This window comes from Anopheles darlingi, chromosome 3 (genome assembly GCF_943734745.1).
Source record: "Anopheles darlingi chromosome 3, idAnoDarlMG_H_01, whole genome shotgun sequence".
NCBI classification, from domain to species: Eukaryota; Metazoa; Arthropoda; class Insecta; order Diptera; family Culicidae; genus Anopheles; species Anopheles darlingi.
This window is the reverse complement of record NC_064875.1, coordinates 66,442,723-66,463,467: the sequence shown is the minus strand read 5'-3', so window position 1 is coordinate 66,463,467 and position 20,745 is coordinate 66,442,723. Positions and strand designations below refer to the sequence as shown.

The window sequence follows — 20,745 nt, the reverse complement described above, 5'->3', positions numbered from 1 at the left end:
AGTAAGAAGCTGGTGGAGCCTAATCTCACGAGAAAACAATAGACATCCATAGGTCACTGGTTCAAATCCGGTTCGAAGGATTACATTTTGGCCAACTGTTGCTTCGTCCATTTTGGTTTATTTATTAATTAATTGTGAATTAATTTCCAGACTATCTCTAGTACATTTTTGGATTGGCATTGGTCCGTAATTCCAGTTGCTGAGCTTTTCTGGCGTCCCCACCTCAGTTACTTTCACTTGCACTACCTCCATTGGCATTGGTGGGAGTTCGGCTTCAACGCATTGACTCCCTTTCCCCTCTATTGGTTGAGTTGTTGCTTTGGGTCGTATTGTGGAGCAACATTACTTTGAGGCCAACATAACGAACCTTTCTCGAAGCCTTCGATAGCTCAGTTGGTAGAGCGGTGGACTGTAGCTGGAATGTTGAGCCGAGGTTGATCGTGGAAGTGCACACGATGATCAGGTGCACCACAATGCACCCTGATAAGACCACTCTTGAACGATCAGCCAGCTGAACAGAAACAATAGATATCCATAGGTCACTGGTTCAAATCCGGTTCGAAGGATCCTGCTTTCTTTTTGGGAGATGAGGGGTTTCACTGCAACATCTTTTTTGTTTTTGTAAAGTTCATGCTCTACGTCTTAGTCCTTTAAGTGCAATCCAACAGTTCCGTTCAATCATTTCCAATCCCAGCTCTCATTCCCACTCGGTCACACTTGACCCACAGTATAAGGTTCCGGGGTTCGGTGCAAACAAAAAACCCTCAAGCTGCAAACACACACCTCGCCCCAGAAGAAACCTAAGAAGAAGGGACACAACCAGGGCGAGAGCAAAACGCGGCTACATGCAACATCATAAGACGGAACGAAAGATGAGAAGATGCTAGTGGAAAGCATAAATGGAAACAGCACAACAAGGTGCAACAAGATACACACCGAGGAGCACAGACACAGACACAGTTCGATAAGCATCGTGGGAAAGCGAAATGAAACAGGAACGAGCGGTCTTGGCCTCTTCAACCCCACCAGCAGAACCGCCCCCCCCCTCCCCCCGGTTTCGAACTGCTTCGATTGAATCCAATATTGCTTCCTCCCTTTTTCGGGGCCAACCTTCCGACGGTGGAGCTCCGGATGCGTAATGATAATAACAATAATAATAGGCCATCCACGATCTGGGAGCCACAAGTGGTGGCGGGAATGCTGTCCAAACGCGAACCACCGTCTCGGTCTGCACCTTCTTGCGATCGGAACTGTAGAGATCGGCCTCAGCTATAACTGGGTTGCCGGGAGTGTGAAGTGGAAGGAAGTGGGCCCGTCTTGTGGTCGAAAAAGGGGGAGATAGCAAGGAGCACCGGGCAATCTCCGTGCCGCACCCTGATAAGATGCAATCAGCGCCACATTGCACCTCGGTACCGGTGGGGTCATCAAACTGCACCAGTAACCGTACGATAAAGGCCCCCTCCGGGCCCGGAGGATGTCCGCTTGTCGACGGTTTTGTTGTGGTTCTTTCGTTTCTTCCGCGTGGCCGGCCACAGGCGTCCCCTTACGTCACAATCTGTGTACGATGGCGAAGCGTGGGAATCGAGAAGAGGATGATGACGATGACGATGATGGTTAGGGTGTTCGAGAGGAGGATTGGTTTGAAGAGGGATGAAAAAGAACAAAAAAAAGCGAGAGGACACGAACGAGATTCCCCGGATTCATCTTCCCCTGTTTGGAATCCGATTTTCCCCTTCGACTTCGGTCGTTCGGTCGTTCGGCAGTTCATTCCGTAAACGAACCTCGCATCGAGAGGGAATTCCGTTGAATCTCATTCATTCATTTTCATTCAACATCAACTCCCTCGCCAGGACGAGCGGTTTTCTCGTAGCGGGCAGCATTACCAGTAGCATAACGATGCTTCAACACGCGGATAGTACGGTACGGAGCGTGTAAGTTGACATGCAAGGATTCGGATTTGCGAACCCATAAGCGCAACACAACTAGTCTAGCAGAGTGTTTAAAGTGTGTAGTACCAAGTGAAGCGATATCTCAAACTCCAGCGTATGGGCTAACCAGTTCGGTAAGGTCCCCCTTGAAGTGTGTACTCTAAGAGTGTCGCGGTGATTGTGCAATAAATTTCACATCCAAAGTGTGGTCGGCGACGACGGTGATACGGTTATTGCCGAGAAATTATTTTGCGATTTGACTGTCCAACACCGGCGCCCTACGACGGCTTGACGTGTCGCGTGTTTGGTGCTTTGAAAGTGAAGAGTCCAACGACGACCCAGGACGGCCAAGACGTCGAGATGGAAGTGAAAATTAAATTTGTGTCATTAGTTTGATTGGATTTCTCGGAGTCGAGATCTGCGGTGCGCCCGGGAGTGTAAGTCGTCGCGGTCCCGGGAGTGTTTATAACCAAACGCCGGCCGTTGTCCGCAGTAGCAGCAGCTGTGGCAGCAGAAGCAGTGTAGTAGACCCCTCCGTAGCACAGTATGGCCTTAAGCCAGGCGGCGGTGTTAGTGAAAGTATTCGCCGAGTTTCTACAAGGTCTTTTGGTGTAGGTGAGGAAGAGTATTTGGGTGAAAAGCCCCACGATAGCGTGGTCCGTACAGTGTCGAACAGTGGTACTGTGCTACCGTGGCTCCAGCGAAGAGGATAAGCTCTGCAACACAAGAAGCACGTGAACTGAACCTGACAGCAATGACCATGTCGCATCTACTGAAGCAAACCAAGAAGTGCTGCGTAAAGGTAAGCTTGCGACGAAATGCGCAATCGAATTCGGACAGCGTCCTTGAAACAATTGGCGGGAGAAGTTGAAAACCATTGATGGCCTTTGATGTTTTGCCATCCGGGAAATCCGGTTCCGCTCGCGTGGCGTTTCTGATGATGATGAAAACTTCGGGACTCTAATGGTCGTTGCCCTGGAAGCTAATTCCGGTCACCGGAGTACCTTCGGAACCTTGAGACGACATCGCACATGAACCGCATGCCTTTTAGCTTCGGGATCAAATTTAAACGCTCGAGTCTTGGATTCTTGTGTTCTAATGACAACGTCTGACGGTGACAGCAGCAGCGATGCCCGTTACAGCTGTTTATCCAGCGGAACTTCCTGGACTTCCCACAGGCCCCGAAGGTCGCATAGAGATGGAGAAGGAAGGAAGCCAAAGCAAAGTAAACGAAATGGAACAACACGCACACACAAAAAAAGGGAAAGGAAAAAAAAGATGGTCCCGAGACTAGAAATCTCCCAGATTCCGCTCTCGAGACGAGTCGCCTTCGAATGACAGCTGCTGCCGCTGCTGGCGCTGCTGGCGGGTATCTCCGCGGCTAAGACGGCGGCGTGCTTCGGGGGATTCACGGTTTTCGTTTCCTTCACCCTTCGCCTTTTCCGTTCCATTCCGTTTCCACGTGATGATGGATGGAACCAGGCACTTGGGCACACGGCACGGTGGCACGATTTTTTCCAACTTTCCCACGCCAACGTACGGCGTCCAGGCTAGCGGACCACCGCACCTGCCTTCCACGCGTCCACGGGGGAAGAGGGTTTCGTTCTTGGGATCGGGCGAGTGCTGCTGCTGCTGTACTTGCTGATGACTGGTCTTGTCTGGTCTGGTCTGGCTCTTGTCGACTGACGACTAGCCGGGTTTGGACTTAGGGCTTATTAGTTATAAGGGATCGCGCGCCTGACCGCTCTCCATCAACCCTCGGTCTGTGTATGTGTGTGTGTGTGTATTGCGATGAAGGACTTTGAAGTGACGGGCATGTGTTACACGTCTCATTCGCCTGCATTGGACACCCTGGGTGAGTCAGTACCAGTCAGTGTAAGTCAGTAATAATCATCGCGATACCATGGAGCCTCGTGGGAGAGTTTCCGATGTCCCAGGGAACGGTAACAAGGGCCCGGGAACCGGAGTGGGCAAGGGGTGGTTTCACACACTTCTAGGTCCCTTTTTTATTTATAGGTACCAGGGACCATCACCCCTCGCTACACGCTTCCTAGACAATCTCACGCTTGGGGTGGTGGTATTGTTTTGTTTTGTTTTGTCTCTAGCTTCTTCCATTCTATCCTTTCCCATTCAAAAAGTGTCGCCTTACTTGCCGGCGGTGGTGATTGGACTCCTGTGGGTTTAGAGGGGGTTTTGATTGGGACTTTTTGTGATCCTTCGCTCGATGGCCGCTACTGTGTGCTTAAGCAGTGCAGAGCCTCAGTTATCCTCCGGTCCCGGTAGCAGGAGCACTAAATTGCTTCTTGCGGAGCGAAAGTATCGACACTGGTTGGAGAGCAGGAGGATGGCGTGTGTATGTGTGTGTGTTAGCCTTGAATGCGTACGATGATATCGCTCCAATGGTATCACCCAGCCCTATTATAGCTCCACGTGTCCGTCTGCTTGGCCAGTGGTGGTGGTTTGATGGTTTGATCACCCCCCCCCCCCCCCCCCCGGGCAAGAGTCATTGTGCTGACTGCGTGGCGCTCCCCCATCCGGGAAGTGCCGTCACTTCACATTGACCCCTTTAACCGGAATAGTCGAGCAGTCAAGTATGGGTGTGGCAATGCAATCAGCACCAACATCATCACTATTTGTAAAGGACTTGCCGTTGATGAGAATTCATTTGCAACCGGAAATTCCTTTTCCCGCGCTGTAGGAGCAGCGTGCGTCTTACTCTGGCGCTCCATCAAATATTCAATTCCCATGCCAAATGTTCCAAAGCCTGGACCGCAGTCCCAGTTCCAGACCAGCCATATGCACATGCAGCAGCAGCAGCAGCAGCAGCAGCAGCAGCAGCAATCGGCATTCCAAACGTTGGCGAAGCGACTTGGAATACATAGAACCTTGACCTTTAGGGAGGGAGGAATGCAGCCCTGGCACGATGGCGTCTCTCTTCCTTTCGCGGCGGTTGTCGCCGTATCGATCGGTACCGTAAATTGCATCGAGAGAGCTTATGCGTCGCCCTATGGTTGGCCCAATCGATACCCTGGTAAATGCCGGTACCGACGCGAGTATCGAGTCCGAGCTTGTGTTCGGTGTGTGAATCACCGAGAAGGAGGGTAATTGGCTGCTGGGTGGCATTTGATGCCCTCTAGGCGATGCGGTTCTAGCGATTACATGTTCCAGGAAGGAGTGGGATCCGAGGATTACGGTCCCGAGGTAAACAAAAAAAAAACCCTTTACTGTGCGGACCTCCTCCCGGTGGACCGTACAGTTAACCACAAACGTTGATCTATCGTAATCCCCGGTCCGGATGATGCCTTTGCAGAAGTAGATGTTGTTTACTGGAACCGTGTGAAGCGGTATTTGCGCTCGTGGGGCCCTTGAGCCTTCCACGAACTCGGACAAAGGATTCGCCGAATCGAACATCCGCTAGCGAGGGAGAGAGACACGCGGAAGGGAAGCGCGTTCGCGCGGTAGGGAAATACCGATACGGTATCGATCCTATTCTTCCGACTGTTGGGCGTTTAGCTAGAATAGGGATCTTCTCTCGGATTCCCGTTTTCCTGGTATCTGGGTGTCTTTCAGCTGTCAGGAAGTCAAAGGCTCTGATCCACCGGGTCGGGGAGGTTGATTAGGTTTCTTCGGAGAGACTTCGAACATCTGAACAGGCGCCGGGCGTTAAATGGAGTTACGTGCTTTGCAGCACTTTCGAGCCATTCCAGGAAGCTGTCGGTCGAAAACCGCCACCGATAAATTCGCGGAAAGGCTTTCAGATCCTAGGGACTTGTTGAACCAAGACTCGGATACCTCACGAACACTCAAACGGCTTTCGAATACCTCACGACTCGTGCTGCGCAACTGCATTCGTCGCATTAAGGGACTGCGTCCTGTTTCCATTCCCTTCATCCCACCATCGGCGTAATGACCGCGGGAAGAAGAACCGCGCGGGATTGAAAATTGCTCTCGTGACTCAGTGCTTTCCGAGGGGCCGCGATGGGATGATTATCCTTTCAAAAATACGGCTCCCCTCTGACTGCGCGACGAAGCTTATGGTCTCAGGGCGATGAGGGCGAATACCATCGTCACGCCTGACTCACAACGCGCACCGTTTTGTTGTCGATGGTGTGGAAAAAGGAAAATATTATCTTTCCCACGCCACGCCTAGAGAGAGAGAGAGAGTCATCGCTTGGGCGGTAGCGGGGTCAGGAAGTCAGCAGCAGCCTCGTCAAAAAGTTAAAGCGAGGTGCAGAGGGAGAGAGAGAGAGGGAGAGAATGGAAGGGCTATCAAACAGCTTCATTCAGCTTCAGGAGCGCTAAGCCTTGGACAGGTTTCGACGGGTTATGGGAAGGAACTTATTATTCCGCATCCCTTGGCCTCTCTTTCGTGCGCTTCGCCCGCTAGCTGACTCGGCCATCAATTTTTGTATTAAAAATTATGGAAATATCCATCTCCGAGAACCACCTTCGTTCCTTCCGGAACCCCGTTACCATGCGAACTATGAAGAATCCTTCCCATAGTCTTAACTTATCAACTTATCCAACAGAACCACGCAAACTGTCTTTGTGTGTATGTGTGTCTGTCTGTGTGCGTGCGTTGGCGCGTTAATTGAGGCCGTAGTTTGTAGATGTCGAGTAGGTTTAGTCTAGCGTTGGTTGCATCTTCCGTTCCTGACAGCCAGAGTCCTGGCTGCGCTGGTGGTGTGCACTTCTCACGATTCTTGACACGCAGACCCACGTCATAAGTGCATTATCATCTTCGTCTCCACCGTCATCATTAGCATCATCATCATCATCATCATCGTCATCATCGTGATCATCGTGCTCGTTCACGTTCGCGTTTGTTCCGTTTCGTTCCGTTTCCCACATAAACATGCTGGGTAGCCTGCACCCCTGAGCATTAGCATCATTTGCCATCATCTGGTGGCTGGCCGGCCGGCCGGCCGCCGCATAAAGCAAAAAGTCAAGGGAGCAGTTAAAAGCACGGTTCGGTTCACCGGTTCCCATCGACCAGAAACCGGATTTTCCTCGGGCAAATCCTGTTGGTGCTGCTGCTGGTGCTGAGATTGCGGCAGGAGGCTCTTCAGCATTCGCCGCTGTTCCGCCGCCGGACGATGATTATCTTGCACCACGTCCGAGTGGCAACAACAAACCCTTTTTTCTGCGTCTTAACTTTGGCTTCTTTACCGGAGCCACCTGGCATACACCGCTCTCGGGCTCTTGCAGAAGGATGGTGCGGTGGAGTTTTGCGAAGAAACTTTTGTTTATTACAAGACTCTTGGTCTCGCCGATGCGAAGCTGCTCTCGTGTCTTGCGATCGTTTGCGCCACTTCACTTTACGAGTATACGAGAAAATGTTCCAGAGCCTTTTCTTCGCGGTAGTTCTCAAGATGACACTAGCCGCCAAGTGGGCAAGTCGTCCGTTCGTTCCGTTCCGTCGCATGGTCTTTTAGAATCAAACTTGCGAACTGATACGCTGTTCAGTAGTTTAAGTACTTCTTTTGAATGCCACTGGAGTAGCGATTAGTTTTTAAAGACAGTTTTCGGTGACTATCTCATTCTCGACCATCCTGTAGGTGTAAAATGATTGTTTCGTTTTCGTAACAAAAGCGACCATCAGATAGGAGGTGCAACAAGCGGGCAACACGGGGTTGCGTACCTTCAGGCGCGTACGTTATCTATTCTATCATCGCCATCAGCGTCATCATCGGATGCAGGAAACTGATTAACCATCCCGGTCATCTCGGGGGAAGCAAATGCACCGCCGAATGGCCACTTGACTGACCAAGTTTAATTTTCGGGACATATCATTACCACCACTCTCGCACACAAACACACCTCCAAGTCGTGTTTGTTCCTGTTTTGCATCGTCTCTTATTTCCACTTCCACCTTGGATGCCATCCTGCTGCACGTGGGCTCTTCGTCGTCTTCGTCGTCGTCGGTTCTCGCTGTCCTGACAGACCTGAAGGGGAAGAGGTTCCAAAGGAAGAGAGCGGCACCGTCGCACATCATAAATGGTGAAACAAAGTAAATGGGGAAGCAAAGAAAAATCTGGTTCCCAGGATGACCGGTTGTGCTTGTACAAAGGGAAACACTCCCGGGAACCATGGGTGACTGGCAGGAAGAAGCACAGAATGCATCTTTCACGTAACGCTTTTTTTGGGGTACGTTCTTGCTCTCGATCTTGCGACAGCTGGACACGGCAGTACCTTTCCCAGGAAACGAGAAGGAGATGCACCGGTTCTGTGTTGCAGGTTGTCGATTCCGTAAATCTGGCGTGGAAAGAAACCAAGAGCGAAAAGTTGGGGAAACGAGCGGGCAGATTGAATGTAATGGGCATTGAACGGGCCTACTACTCACGTGGTGTCGTTTGTTGTAGGTTTATGGATGATTTTGATGGGCGACTGAGATTTTCGGAAAGTTAAGGAGAATGAAATTTAAAAAAAAAAACAGTTGTTTGATCAAGGGAAATATCGACGCAATATGGGACCGAGCGTGTAATACGATCCATCTTTCTTCGCGCCACTTCGCCACGACTAACAACTGCTTTCTGTCTTCTTCTTTTTCACGCAGATTATTCGGAAACTTTCGCTCAACTCCAACACAACGGCAACGGGCGGAGGATCAGGTGCGGACCAGTCACCGACAAACCATGGCCACGGGCTAAACAATCGCATTACGGCCAAATACGTGCTGCACACGAACTGCACACCAACCCGGTGCAAGGTGCAACCGTGCTGTGACTCGACGTCGACCGCTACAACGGTCTTCGAGGAGCATCCCGTCTACGGATGGCCATCCATCGATGAGCAGGGGTCCGTAGACGGATCGACGGTGAATCGGGCCGGGTTTCGCCCACTGGCAGAGGAACCGCCAATGGAGTCTTCGTTACCAAACATACCGGAAACGCAGAACAACTATAAGCTGAGCCGCAACACGAAGAATCTGCCGAAGAAGCGAACCAACATTACCAGCAACAAGAACGTGAACCTGCGGAAGTGCTTTCGGTTACGTTCGAAAACATTCGATGGTCCGTTGGCGGCCATGGCAGCAACGGGTGGTACCGAGGGAACGGTGGCGGAATCGGTGCAGCAGCAGCAGCAGCTCAGCAGACCGGCGGTGATGACAACATCGACAACCAGCGCGACAACGACGACAACGACGACGGTGAATGGCGCAGCGGAACGGGAACCAACGGATTCGCAAACGTTGGCCAGCAATAACAGTAGCAGCCGACTGATCGGGACCCGACTGGACAAGATTAGCAAGAGCTTAATGATGCGCAGCGCAAGTGTTGAGGCCACGGGCCATGCCGAAGTGGCCGGTGAGGAGCAACAGCAGCACCACCATCAACACCTTCACGGGCTAGCTGCGGTAGCCAAGCGTTCGAAGCCGCTTTTCCTAACCTCGAACAAGCACCGAAGGAGTAATTATAACCACATCGATGCCGGCGACGACGATGACGACGATGATGACGACTACGACGATGATAACGGGACCGGCGAATTCGATGAAGTGTTGATCGAGGAGCTGGGTGAAGGGCAGGCCCGGTGGCGACGCTCGGTGTACCATCAGGATCAGGAAGGTCTCACGCTTTCCAGCATTGGCGGTGCAAGCAAAAGGCAGTTCGGACTGGACGGATCAGCGGAACAGGAGACGACATTAACGGATCAGTCGACAGTAGTTCCGTCGGTGCTGGAGCGCCTAACGGTGGCCGAGACGGCAGCGGCCATTCTGTTCGAGAAGGTCAAGTATGATCGCACCAAGCGGTACCTGATTGATCAGCTAGGCGAACCGGACAGTGCGGCGTCCACCTCACCGGCCGGATCAGCCAGTTCGATTGGTGCTTTCCATGGGCTGTCATCGTCGTGCTCGTCCTCCCCGTTCCATCTGGCGATCGCGGCAGCCGCCGCCAAGAGTGAGGACTTTGTCGATCCGTGGAAGAACTACAACATACGCGGTGGTGCCAGTGGGGACAAAGTCTCGAAAAACCCCTGGGATCACCAGCAGCAGCAGCAACAGCAGTCCTTGGGGAAGACACTAAAGGCTAGCCCGGTGTTGATGGAGTCCGTATCGCCGACACCGGTCACGACGTCCTACACGCCCGTACGATCCCACTGGAACCCATTCGAGTACTCGCCGGCTCATCTGGCCCGGCTCAGTGGTCAGAAGCAGCATCATCAGCAACAACAGCACCAGGTAGCACAACCAAAGCAGCAGCAGTACCGACCGGCGTTCCAGGTGCAGACCGATGTCTGGGAAAATTTGAACAACAAGCACTACGAGATCGATACGGATGTGGTGTGGCGATCGACCCGTTGCTCGTCCCGCCGGACCAGTGCCAGCACGGTCGAGACTTGGATCGACGACGAAACGTTCGACAACTCGTTCAACGAGGAGCTGGAACGCCGCTGTGCTACACTGCAGATCTGCGAGTAAGGCCAGGCGGGTAGCCAGGCCAGGCAGTTGGTCACTCCGCCGCAATATTCCGTCCCAAAAAAAATAGAGAGAGAAAGAGAGAAAGAGAGAAAGAGAGAGAGAGAGAGAAAGAGAGAAAGAAAGAGATAGAAAGGGGAGCGGGAAGAAAGAGAGACAGTTGGGAGGCTGTATCCGACGGTCTGCTTCGCCTTCTCCACGTGGAGAGTGGAGTTGTCCGAAGCTGCTTAGACTGTGCGCTGACGAGGCCACCTTGTGCCATTTGTGACTGAAAAAGCATCACCGGGTGGATCGATCGGTTTTCATGATCTTCGTTTCATTTCATTTTGTGATACTAATTTGTATGTACATGCGTTATATCGAGTTTATGCTTTAATTAACAAACAACCAACAGCAGCGGGTGTAAGGGTTTCAAAGGGGGGTGTTCTTTTGTTTCCCTTTTCAATAGTCTTTTGATTCGTTTTCGTTTCATTCACTTCCATCCTCTTCTATGGGAGCTTCTTTACACAGAGATGTTCAGACAGTGTGAGATCAGGGTTGGGTGGTAAAAGATGTGCTTCAAAAGATCTGAAGGAAGGCCCGTATTGAAAGTATAAAAAAAATATAAAACAGCACAGAAGGAACGCAACGCACGACGCACTTGATAGCTTTAATTAGAAACCCTTCGAACGGTTGATTCGATCGGGGAAAAGGTGTGGCGTGCTAGCATACACCCCCGTCGCAACCAACAGCTCTATTCGCGGGCAGCTCCTAGCAGCACTCAGAATATGGGGGGTAACCCCCAAACAAAGCAAAACAAACAGAGGAGAGGAAAACAAACAACAGAACGAACAGTGGAAAGGTGGAACGGAACATTTCATTACGAAAGAAGTGGCTAAAGAGAGAGGACCAAACGACGAGATGATTGCTGGGATGAAAAGAAAAGCAAAAGGATTGAAAAGCGGCAAAACGGTCCGTCTTGTGAGGCAATCAAAGTAACCTCCCGCAAACGGGAGAACACCAGAAGTACAAAGCAAAGTGTTTGCGTGCGCGTAGTAGGAAGAATACAGGAGCGGCAGGGGCGGGCTAATGGGAGCACCACCACCATACCCGCTAATGACGGCCGCTGGCCGCCGGATCTCGTAGGATTAAGCTTGGATGCTGGGCTGGTGGTCAGTGATTGGGGTGAGGAGATGCATTTCGATGGAAGACAATTAATCGAGCAGACCATCATGCCCCATGCCTACCGTGGGAAACCAATCACGTTGGCACTGGGTTCGTGTGAGGAGCGCTGATTTTTGTCGGCGCACGGACGATCATCAAGAAGTTCGGTCAAGAAGTCATTATCAGGCGCGGCGTGTGAGCCAAATAAAAGCAACGGTAAGGCCTGGCAAAGGCTTGTGCATTCGATAGGTTCCCTGTGTAAGGTTAAGACAGAAGCCATCCCAAAAAGGAGTAAGCAATAGTGAGTGTCGTTGTCGGAGATTTGCTTCCAGCACTTGCTTGCCGCAGTGCGGCTCAGCTGATAGTTGGTAGGGGATTGTGCCTGTGCGCGTTTAATTGTGATTTTAGTCCATTGCTAATGCTTATACTAATTCAGATTACATAGCGATATATAAATAGTACATCTAGATGTGTAAGTATATTTCCAAAACTAGTGATTAAGCATGATATAAACGTACTGTAACCTGGCATTATTGTGTATCACAAATACAACCTTCACATTCGTGAAGCTGAAACCTGAAACCATTCGTTCTCGGTTACTCCTCATTGCCAAAGGTCAATCCAGTGTTCCGTTCGGGAGGGGATTCCGGTACCATGATTCACGTTCTCACCGACGGAGCTGCTGTATACATTCCTGTACCTCTTCCAGATCTCCTCACACACGCTCACTCATGAGAAACATCCCTCAGGTGCAGATGCAGCCAGACGCTGGCGCATTCCGCAGAGCGCAGAGAACCGCCAAACTTTGATTTGGTGAAAACGGTTTCCTGGCTTGCCGATCCGTGCAAGCGCGGTGTGGATTTGCAGCAGGATACCTGCACTGTTCCACTGGTGGAATGCGCACCACCGAACAACGCCACTTCCAATGTGTGGAATGTGACCAAACCAGCTTCACCGCCGTCGTTGTCGTCGTCGTCTTCGTGGTCGGGGTCCGCCGTGCCTGCGTGAGGCTGGGAATCGAAGGACGAACCGTTTCTCATCATGATCATGCTGATCCCAGTGCGCTCCTTGTTGCAATCTTTCTGTTCGGGTTTGACGTGCTTTTAAGTAATGTAAGTTCAACCACGTTTGGGAAGGAAAAAGCAACCATAGATCGAGTAATGTGGGTGCAGTTCCTGCAACAATTCTTTCCTGGGACTCCGTCGTATGTCTGCTGCTGGATGCAAATATCATCCATTCGCATACTTCTTTTTGTCCTTGGCATACCTGTTTTCTAATATTGGTACTAGTTAGCTGTATGCGCTGTTCTCCCTACTACGATCGTTTATCAGGATGAAATCGTTCCAATCGAACAGCCCACCTGTAGATAACCGGCTCGATCGCTCGAAGATGATAATAAGCAGGACTACAATACTATTCAGGGTGCACACTACCAAATGAATGTTACTTCAATGTCTGATTATGGTCACTAAATAGAATGGAATTTTCAGTCCCTCCATTAGCTAACTAGAGCACCAACACCGTGTCGATAAGTAGGCCATGAATACATATTCTAGACGTTGACCTATTAACAGCTGGGACTGGGATATCGCTTACGTATCAAAAAGGGTGCATTTTGACTAATGTAAGAGAAGGACTGTGAAGAAAGAAGTAGAGAAAGAAGAAAGAGTTATAAAGCATGGACCCTTAACCACATGGCGTTAAATTCGGTTTAAATCCTGTTTTGCCATACTAACCCGCGACTGCAGTGTTTTTAAATTTACTACTTTTCCTTGCTTCCAACGCATTCTATCGCATTCTACGCATTAATCTCGCCTTACCTGCCACAATCCTGCTTTTAATGTTTTTTGGGCATTGCTGCCGCTTGTGCGTCGTTGCATTGCGGCAACCTGATGTCGCATCGAAAAAACACCATTTACTGAACCTCTGGGGAGAAAGAGAAGCGGTGAATGGTTGGGCGGTTTAGGAGGGTTAAGCATGATTTATCTGGTGATAGGTATTCTACCAAAGTGCTGCCAATTCTCAGCAGCTATCAGCGGGCAGTAATGGTGCTATGGTTGCAGGAATTAGGTGGTTGTGATCGCTTTCATAACCGCTTAAAAGCGCAGAAAACATTGTTAAAGCGTTCTTCCTATCGACACACGACTTTAAAAAACTCTTTTGTCAAATAAAGTTGAAATGATGGCTATTGCTTCTATGGAGCATCGTCCATTACATTGACCCAACAGGAGGAAGACCTGCATTTCGATCCCTGGCTGTAATAACACGCGTAGTTAGCACTCATCTGCTTGTTTAGAACCTTTTTAGTTGACTTGGTACAGTGCGTTGTGCCTAAGTACAGTTAAATTACCTTATTATTGGCTTTCCATTTAGTCCATTTAATGGCCGTATGGTACAATTTACGAGCCAGCCTATCTCCTGAAATTTGCTGGAATAGAATACACAGTTCACGCGGAGACGTGTCCACGGCCAGCAGTGCACTTGGGAATGATGTGTTTTCGATGGCTGACGTTGGGTAAGAATTGCTTCCTGAAGCTTCCATTTTACATCCAGTGCTCATTCGCCATCGGTTCGATCCACTACAGTGTATGGCTGGATAGTGCTGCAAGCATCGACCGACGCACAACAGAGCATAGCCCCAACTTTGCATTGTGCTCACACGGGACAATTATGTACCTACGCTGTGCTCAATTTTTCTTCGAATGCCATTCGACAACTTCGAGCCCTGCAGTCAGTAGCATCCAGCTTAGTTGCGGTGCAGGTAGAACGTCTCATATCGCTTCGTCCGGATGGTGAGTTGCTGAAAATTCTCAGCTACTTCATGGAGCGCGTCTATTATACCAAGTACTACGAAACTATCCTGCGCATTCCCGCCGAGTGTAAGTTAACAGAGCTTGAAGTGCACTACGCAACGCAGCTGCAGATGATCACCGTCTCCGGCTCAAACCTTCACCTTAAGGTGCTGGTCATTACGAAAGCGGCAATGCGCCGAATACCTCGCCCACTGGAAAATTTGCAAGCCTTAACCCACTTCGTTGCTACCGACGGACAGTTGGAGGTGGTCAACCTGGAAGCTTTTCACAATGTGATGAAATTGAAGTCGGTAACCCTGGCAGCTAACAAAGTACGTGTACTTGAGATCAGCACAGATGCAGAGCTGTACGTTGCGACCCAAGACTTGATCCTATCCGACAACGAGCTGGAGTACATCGATATGGAATTCTTTGTGCCGCTCAAGCGGCTTATATTCGTTGATTTGCACAATAATCGTTTAAAGCAGATTGTTGTTCGCGAAGGCAAACTCATCACCCTGCCAACAATCACTACTATAACGCTCAGCGAAAATCGCCTAAAAGAGCTTAACGTTACCGGCTGGGGCGCACCGAAGCTTTCGAGTATAGATCTGGAGTCAAACAACTTAACTCGTCTTCCGATTGGGCTGGACCGGCTAGATGGACTACAAATACTCCAGATGGGGAACAATCAGCTCACAACAGTTGACTTGGGTCGTTTCGCGCGATGCCGTGAGATGGTGCGGATTGATCTGTCCAACAACATGCTGCGCACCATTCTACCAACACCACACATACCCCATACGACGCCGTCACGAGTCTCTCTACCGAATTTGAGAATTCTGGTGCTGTCTAACAACAATCTGAACAACATAAACTACGAACTATGGAACTTTCCCAAGTTAGCAACCCTTCTGCTGTCCATGAATCGGATACAACGAGTGCCTAGCTTGTCCAACCTGTTGCCGGGGCTGCAACGTGCGCTTCTCACCGAAAATCCAATTTTATGCTCGAACTTACGGAGTCTGGAAGCGGATATTGCATCGTTTAAGCTGAGAGTGAGTGAGGCAAATATGATTAAACCGTGTACTACAAGCTCGTCGTTTAGTTTTCCCTCTGGCCGCATAGTGTGTTGTAATGAATGACGAACAACCGCGATGCATATTTCGACGTATTTGTTTAAATAAAGCATTTTTTTCAACTATCTATAATCCACCATACAATACACAGAAAGGATCTATTACGTACATTTGAAAATCGTCTAACTCTCATCGTGGATCTAGATATCTTATGCATACGAATGAACTATTAGAACTGTGCGCTCAAAGTGTTATAGTTCAGCGTAGCATACTTGGATCGTCGTCTCATCATCGCTACGATGCACTGCAACAGTGGAATTCTCCGGTTGGTCCCTTATACCAAGAGTTGGTTGAACATAGGACGGTCGTTGTGTATGACGCCTCGATCCATAGCGAATGCGCAGAAATGTAGGATTCGAGCGCTTGCAAATCGGTGCATATGATTGGATTCCAACGAACCATTACTGATTTCAGTCTTGGGTAACGGGTAAATATGTTCGACAGTCGTTGAAGTAGGTTGGTGCAAAGGTTTAAGCTTTCCAGGGCAGGTAGATTCAAACGGTCGAAATCGATGTGCGTGAGAGCGTTGCTCCATAGCAAAAGATGCTGAAGCCTCGGAAGGGTAATCGGGTTGGTCGTCTGGTTCGTGTCTGGCAGGGACAGTGGCAGCATGATTCGCAGTCGATTGTTAGACACATCGACCGTGGTCAAATTCGTAAGGTTGACGAACTGTTGCAGGTCGAGTGATGTAAGATGGTTGTTGGATATTCGTAATGAACACAGTGCATACAGTCGCTCGATAGCGTTCGGTAGCTGTTTGAGTTGATTTCGGTTCAGCTCCAGCTTATGGAGTAACGGTGCGTCCCACTCGGTAAGGTCCAGTTGTTTCAAGTAGTTTTCGTTGAGAATTAACGAGATGAGCGCTGGTAATCTGATCGTCTTACCCTCTGTTACCACAATTCGCTTCAATCGATTACCTTCTAGATCGATGTGCCTGAGCCGCCTGAGTGGCACGAAGAACTCCATATCGATGTACTCCAGCTCATTGCCGGCCAGGACCAAATCTTGCACCGCGACGTATAGCTCCGGATCTGTGCTGACCTCGAGTCGACGTATCTTGTTCAATGACAAGAAGAGCATGCTGAGATTTGCACAATTGCGAAGTGGTTCCAGATGAATGGTTTCCAGTAATCCAGTGCCTAGTACCAAATAGTTCAAAACATACAAATTGGCCAACGAGCTCGGTAAGGTGCGCATGTCGAAATTCCCGATGTCCAGCTCTTCCAACACATGGTTGGGCTCAGCAATAGAAATCGATGTTAGGAAGGGTGCAGTGTAAACCATCATTTTTCTAACACGACAACCATTCGGTAGCTCTAGAATCGTATCTGAGATGTTACTGAAGCAAACTGGTTCCCAAAATTGGCACGCAATCTCCAGATCTACGTCAGTAGGTTTTGAACACGCTAGACATGCATGTACTAGATAACGAGAGAAAAAACGAGTAGCGAGGACTCGATCAGTAGGCGATCGGGTAATGATGGTATAGATCTGATTTCTTACTCAATGTGAACCACAGCAGAATGTTATATTCCTTCATTGTAATGGTCTAACGACTGGTGCTTTCTTAACCGTTAGTTACCTTCTTTGACTAGAGCTTGAGTCAATACGGAGAAATGCGACGGAAGCACTGATAATATTGCAGGCAGGATTTGCGTGTTTGGCACATTTATACCAAACGGTATGCTCTTAGTTATAGTAATCAACGTGCTCGAGGTCCGTAGCGGCACTCCGTTACCAGTCAGTGTCAGAGTTTGCTAATGATGATGGAGATTTTCTGTAGCAATTGTATTCCGTGGTTGGGTGTTAATAAAAGCATCAAAACACTTGGAACCTGTCCAAAATCAGTCAGACTTTCGATTAAACCATATAGGACACGGTGCATTGTTGTTACTCTAAATACCTTGTGCATAATAAACATATGGCTCGCCCGTCATAATATATGTTAAAAAAAATACCTTGTGCATGCAAAGGAATGATTAAAGCGCATGGCGCACAAAAGCTTGAAAGTTCAGCGTAACATCCATGGCGCTTCGTCTCATCAGCACTACGATGCACTGCAACAGTGGAACTCTCCGGTTGGTCCCTTATACCAGGAGTTGGTCGAACATACGGCGGTCGTTGTGTATGACTTTTCGATCCAGAGCTGACGCCGAAAAATATATGATTCGAGCTGTTGCAAAACCTCACATTTGATCGGATTCCAGAGAACCCTGACAAATTTCAGTCTTGGGTAACGCACAAAGACGTTCGGCAGTCGGTGAAGTAGGTTGGCACTAAGGATAAGGCGTTCCAGGGCAGGTAGATTCAAACGGTCGAAATCGATGTGCGTGAGAGCATTATTTGACAGCAAAAGATGCTGAAGCCTCGGAAGGGTAATCAGGTTGGTCGTCTGGTTCGTGTCTGGCAGGAACAGTGGCAGTATGATTCGCAGTCGATTGTTGGACACATCGATCGTGGTCAAATTCGTAAGGTTGACGAACTGTTGCAGGTCGAGTGATGTAAGATGGTTGTAGGATAAGTGCAAAAAACATAAGGCAGACAGTCGCTTCACACCGATCGGTAGCTGTGTGAGTTGATTTCGGTTCAGCTCCAGCGTATTGAGCAGCGGTGCGTCCCACTCGCTAAGGTTCAGTTGTCTCAAGTAGTTTTCGTTGAGAATTACCGAGATGAGCGCTGGTAATCTGATCGTCTTACCCTCTGTTACCACAATTCGCTTCAATCGATTACCTTCTAGATCGATGTACCTGAGCCGCCTGAGTGGCACGAAGAACTCCATATCGATGTACTCCAGCTCATTGCCGGCCAGGATCAAATCTTGCACCGCGACGTATAGCTCCGGATCTGTGCTGACCTCGAGTCGACGTATCTTGTTCAATGCCAACGAAAGTGCAGTTAGATTTGCACAATTGCGAAGTGGTTCCAGATGAAGGGTTTCTAGCTGACCATAGCTCAAAATCAAATATTTTAAAGAATACAAATTTAAGAACGGGTTCGGTAAGGTGCGCATGTCGAACTTTACGATATCCAGGATTTTCAATTCATAATTGGGCTCAGCAATAGAAATTGATGTTAGGAAAGGTGCTGCGCTCACTTTCATATTTTCCACACGACAACCACTTGGTAGCTCTAGAATTGTATCTGAGATGTTACTGAAGCAAACTGATTCCAAAAATTGGCAAGCAATCTCCAGATCTATGTCAGTAGGTTTTGAACACGCTACACATGCATGTACTACATAAGGAGAGAAAAAACGAGTAGCGAGGACTCGATCAGTGAGCGATTGGGTAGTGATGGTATATATTTGATTTCTTACTCAACGTGAACCACAGCAGAATCTTATATTCCTTCATGGTGCTAATAGGACAACTGGCTTAACTGTTCTTCTTCTACTTTGCTGCGTCCTTGAGTCAATGCGGTGCAATGCGATGGAAGAACCTTTATTATTGTAGATAGGATTCATATTTTTAACCTTTTTATACTGAGAGAAAAGACTTAACTATAGTAATCTAGGTGCTCGAGCCCCGTTATAGAATGTTTTTTTAAATAATGAAATGAAATTGAGGCTATTAGTCAGGTATCATTCTCGATTGAGTTTTAATGGATGCAGGCTTGGTGGTTGCTCAAATTGGGCGCCGCTACGCAATCAAGCCTTACAGCACACGGTGTATTGTTCTGACACCTTGTACGAACCAAATCGACAGGATCGTTCACTCTGCGGCGGACCCAAGATCACAAAGCCCGCCAAAATCGGGTCCAGCTGGTTCTTGATGGTCGAACAGGATAACGGATTACCCTCCAAACTGTAGGTTTCCAGTGAAGGGAGAGCCTTCCGAAGGGGCGGAATCGTAGAGAAATTGTTCCATCCAAGACCGATGTAGCCTATCACCGGCATATCTATGCCGGTGGTGTTAAACCGTTGCAGGGCACACCTTTCAGCCGTCATGTAAGATATGGATGGCAGCTGAACGGGGCGTGACGTTCGAATGAAGCGCGCATTGGAATTGTAGGAGAAGTCCACCGTGGTAAGGTTCGGTAGTCCATTGAGGGGGGCGAGATCGATGCCGGAGAAGTTATTCATACCCATACCGAGCATCTGCAGCCTCGGGAAACGTCGCAGACGGGGCGGAATTGACTGGAAACGATTTTCATCGAGCCACAAGCGCTGCAGGTTGGGTGCCACTAACCACTGCAGATCCAGCGTCTGCAACTGGTTGGCATGAAGATCGATCACCTCAAGGAGGGGCCATGTGACGGTCCGTTCAGCGGCTAGTCGCATCAAATTATTGTATTCCAACGACAGCATGCGGAGGGCAGTTAACGGAGCGAAGGCCGTCATGTCTACGTTTTCTAGTTGGTTTGACGCAAGATTCAGTGTCTCGATAGCCAGTGAGGGTTGTTCGGTTAAGGTCGAAGGGAAGATCTGGGTGATTTGGTTCCTACTCAGATCAAGTGCCAACAGCTTACTGTTGCTAGCAAACGCATCGAACGAGAAACCCTTCACGATGCAACTTTCCATTACGAGCTCCTTCAGCTCCTGGGCGTTGGACAACGTCGTCGGTATGCGATCGAGCGAGCAGTCAAACACTGTAAAGATTTTCAGCTGGATGTTCGTACCGAACAGTACCTGACGTAGGGCCTTTGCTTTGAACAACGATACATCCTGCAGGGTATTATCGGGCATAATATTAAATGTCTGCTCCTGGAATACGTACATCTCGACACGATTCACGAACTGGGCCACCCGTTGCAGAAAGGTACCGGATGGAAATTCCGGTAAACGTAGCAGTTCCACGCGCACCGATGAGTAGTCTTCAACTGGGACGTTCCGTAACACAACCAGACCATCGGTCAGCATGTTGAGTACCGGAAGCGAACACGTTCGTCCCATTGCCGGGATGCACTGACCATCGCTAGGCGTGGCCAAAAGGGAAATCCCGATGATAAGGAGAGGTAGAACATTGCTGCTACTAATTAGAATACCTAACAATACTTTGTTAGACACACCGCAGTAGAGTCCAAGCGTTCACCCACCAATGCTTACCTAGGCCGAAGGAAAATTTCTTCAGCATTGGTTCCATTCCCCCGGTCTTACTTGCTCGAACAGCCTTTGTGATGAATAAAACCAGAACGACATGGTTGTAGTAGCTAAGTAATGTTTCCAGCTGTTCGTTTGGTGCCGTGCAAGAGAAATCAAAAACAGATCAGACAAAATACCTCCCGCCGTATTCATTTGTCTGCCGACTAACGATGTTAATGGATTACCACCAATAGCTCAGGGCAGTTTCGTTCTAATAGACTCATTTCATTGTTATTGAGATTAC

General features: G+C 49.2%; 3 protein-coding genes and 2 non-coding genes across 5 annotated transcripts in view; 4 read left to right on the top strand and 1 right to left on the bottom strand.

Moving 5' to 3' along the window:
• The window catches only part of Trnay-gua (transfer RNA tyrosine (anticodon GUA)), a 210-nt gene extending 130 nt beyond the window's left edge, over nucleotides 1–80 (top strand). Inside the window, exon 2 of the tRNA in view lies at nucleotides 45–80. This is a non-coding gene — a tRNA (tRNA-Tyr). The remainder of the gene's footprint in view (nucleotides 1–44) is intronic.
• A 298-nt stretch (nucleotides 81–378) lies between these two features.
• Trnay-gua (transfer RNA tyrosine (anticodon GUA)) lies at nucleotides 379–566 on the top strand. The gene is made up of 2 exons: nucleotides 379–415; nucleotides 531–566. It is a non-coding gene; the product is annotated as a tRNA-Tyr (tRNA).
• A 1,983-nt stretch (nucleotides 567–2,549) lies between these two features.
• On the top strand, nucleotides 2,550–11,106 carry LOC125955176 (uncharacterized). Its single transcript, XM_049686159.1, has 2 exons — nucleotides 2,550–2,730; nucleotides 8,485–11,106. Exons 1-2 carry the CDS (start codon nucleotides 2,683–2,685, stop codon nucleotides 10,348–10,350), a joined length of 1,914 nt encoding a protein of 637 aa, XP_049542116.1. The 5' UTR covers nucleotides 2,550–2,682; the 3' UTR covers nucleotides 10,351–11,106.
• Nucleotides 11,107–14,311: 3,205 nt separating this feature from the next.
• LOC125955728 (leucine-rich repeat transmembrane neuronal protein 2-like) lies at nucleotides 14,312–15,536 on the top strand. Its single transcript, XM_049686872.1, has 2 exons — nucleotides 14,312–15,340; nucleotides 15,513–15,536. The coding sequence occupies exons 1-2, from the start codon at nucleotides 14,312–14,314 to the stop codon at nucleotides 15,534–15,536; spliced, it is 1,053 nt and encodes a 350-aa protein (XP_049542829.1).
• A 54-nt stretch (nucleotides 15,537–15,590) lies between these two features.
• On the bottom strand, nucleotides 15,591–20,279 carry LOC125955727 (protein artichoke-like). Its single transcript, XM_049686871.1, has 4 exons — nucleotides 19,158–20,279; nucleotides 17,664–18,290; nucleotides 15,821–16,477; nucleotides 15,591–15,665 (listed from the first exon to the last, which is right to left on the bottom strand). Exons 1-4 carry the CDS (start codon nucleotides 20,277–20,279, stop codon nucleotides 15,591–15,593), a joined length of 2,481 nt encoding a protein of 826 aa, XP_049542828.1.
• Nucleotides 20,280–20,745: the final 466 nt, after the last annotated feature.

Coding starts and splice junctions, on each gene's coding strand:
- LOC125955176 (XM_049686159.1), top strand. CDS start 2,683: ATGACCATGTCGCATCTACTGAAGCAAACCAAGAAGTGCTGCGTAAAG. Junction 2,731..8,484: donor CCAAGAAGTGCTGCGTAAAG/GTAAGCTTGCGA, acceptor TTTTTCACGCAG/ATTATTCGGAAACTTTCGCT.
- LOC125955728 (XM_049686872.1), top strand. CDS start 14,312: ATGGAGCGCGTCTATTATACCAAGTACTACGAAACTATCCTGCGCATT. Junction 15,341..15,512: donor TTGCATCGTTTAAGCTGAGA/GTGAGTGAGGCA, acceptor TACAATACACAG/AAAGGATCTATTACGTACAT.
- LOC125955727 (XM_049686871.1), bottom strand. CDS start 20,279: ATGCTGACCGATGGTCTGGTTGTGTTACGGAACGTCCCAGTTGAAGAC. Junction 18,291..19,157: donor ACCCGATTTTGGCGGGCTTT/GTGATCTTGGGT, acceptor GCATTGAACAAG/ATACGTCGACTCGAGGTCAG. Junction 16,478..17,663: donor ACCGACTGCCGAACGTCTTT/GTGCGTTACCCA, acceptor TCATTGAACAAG/ATACGTCGACTCGAGGTCAG.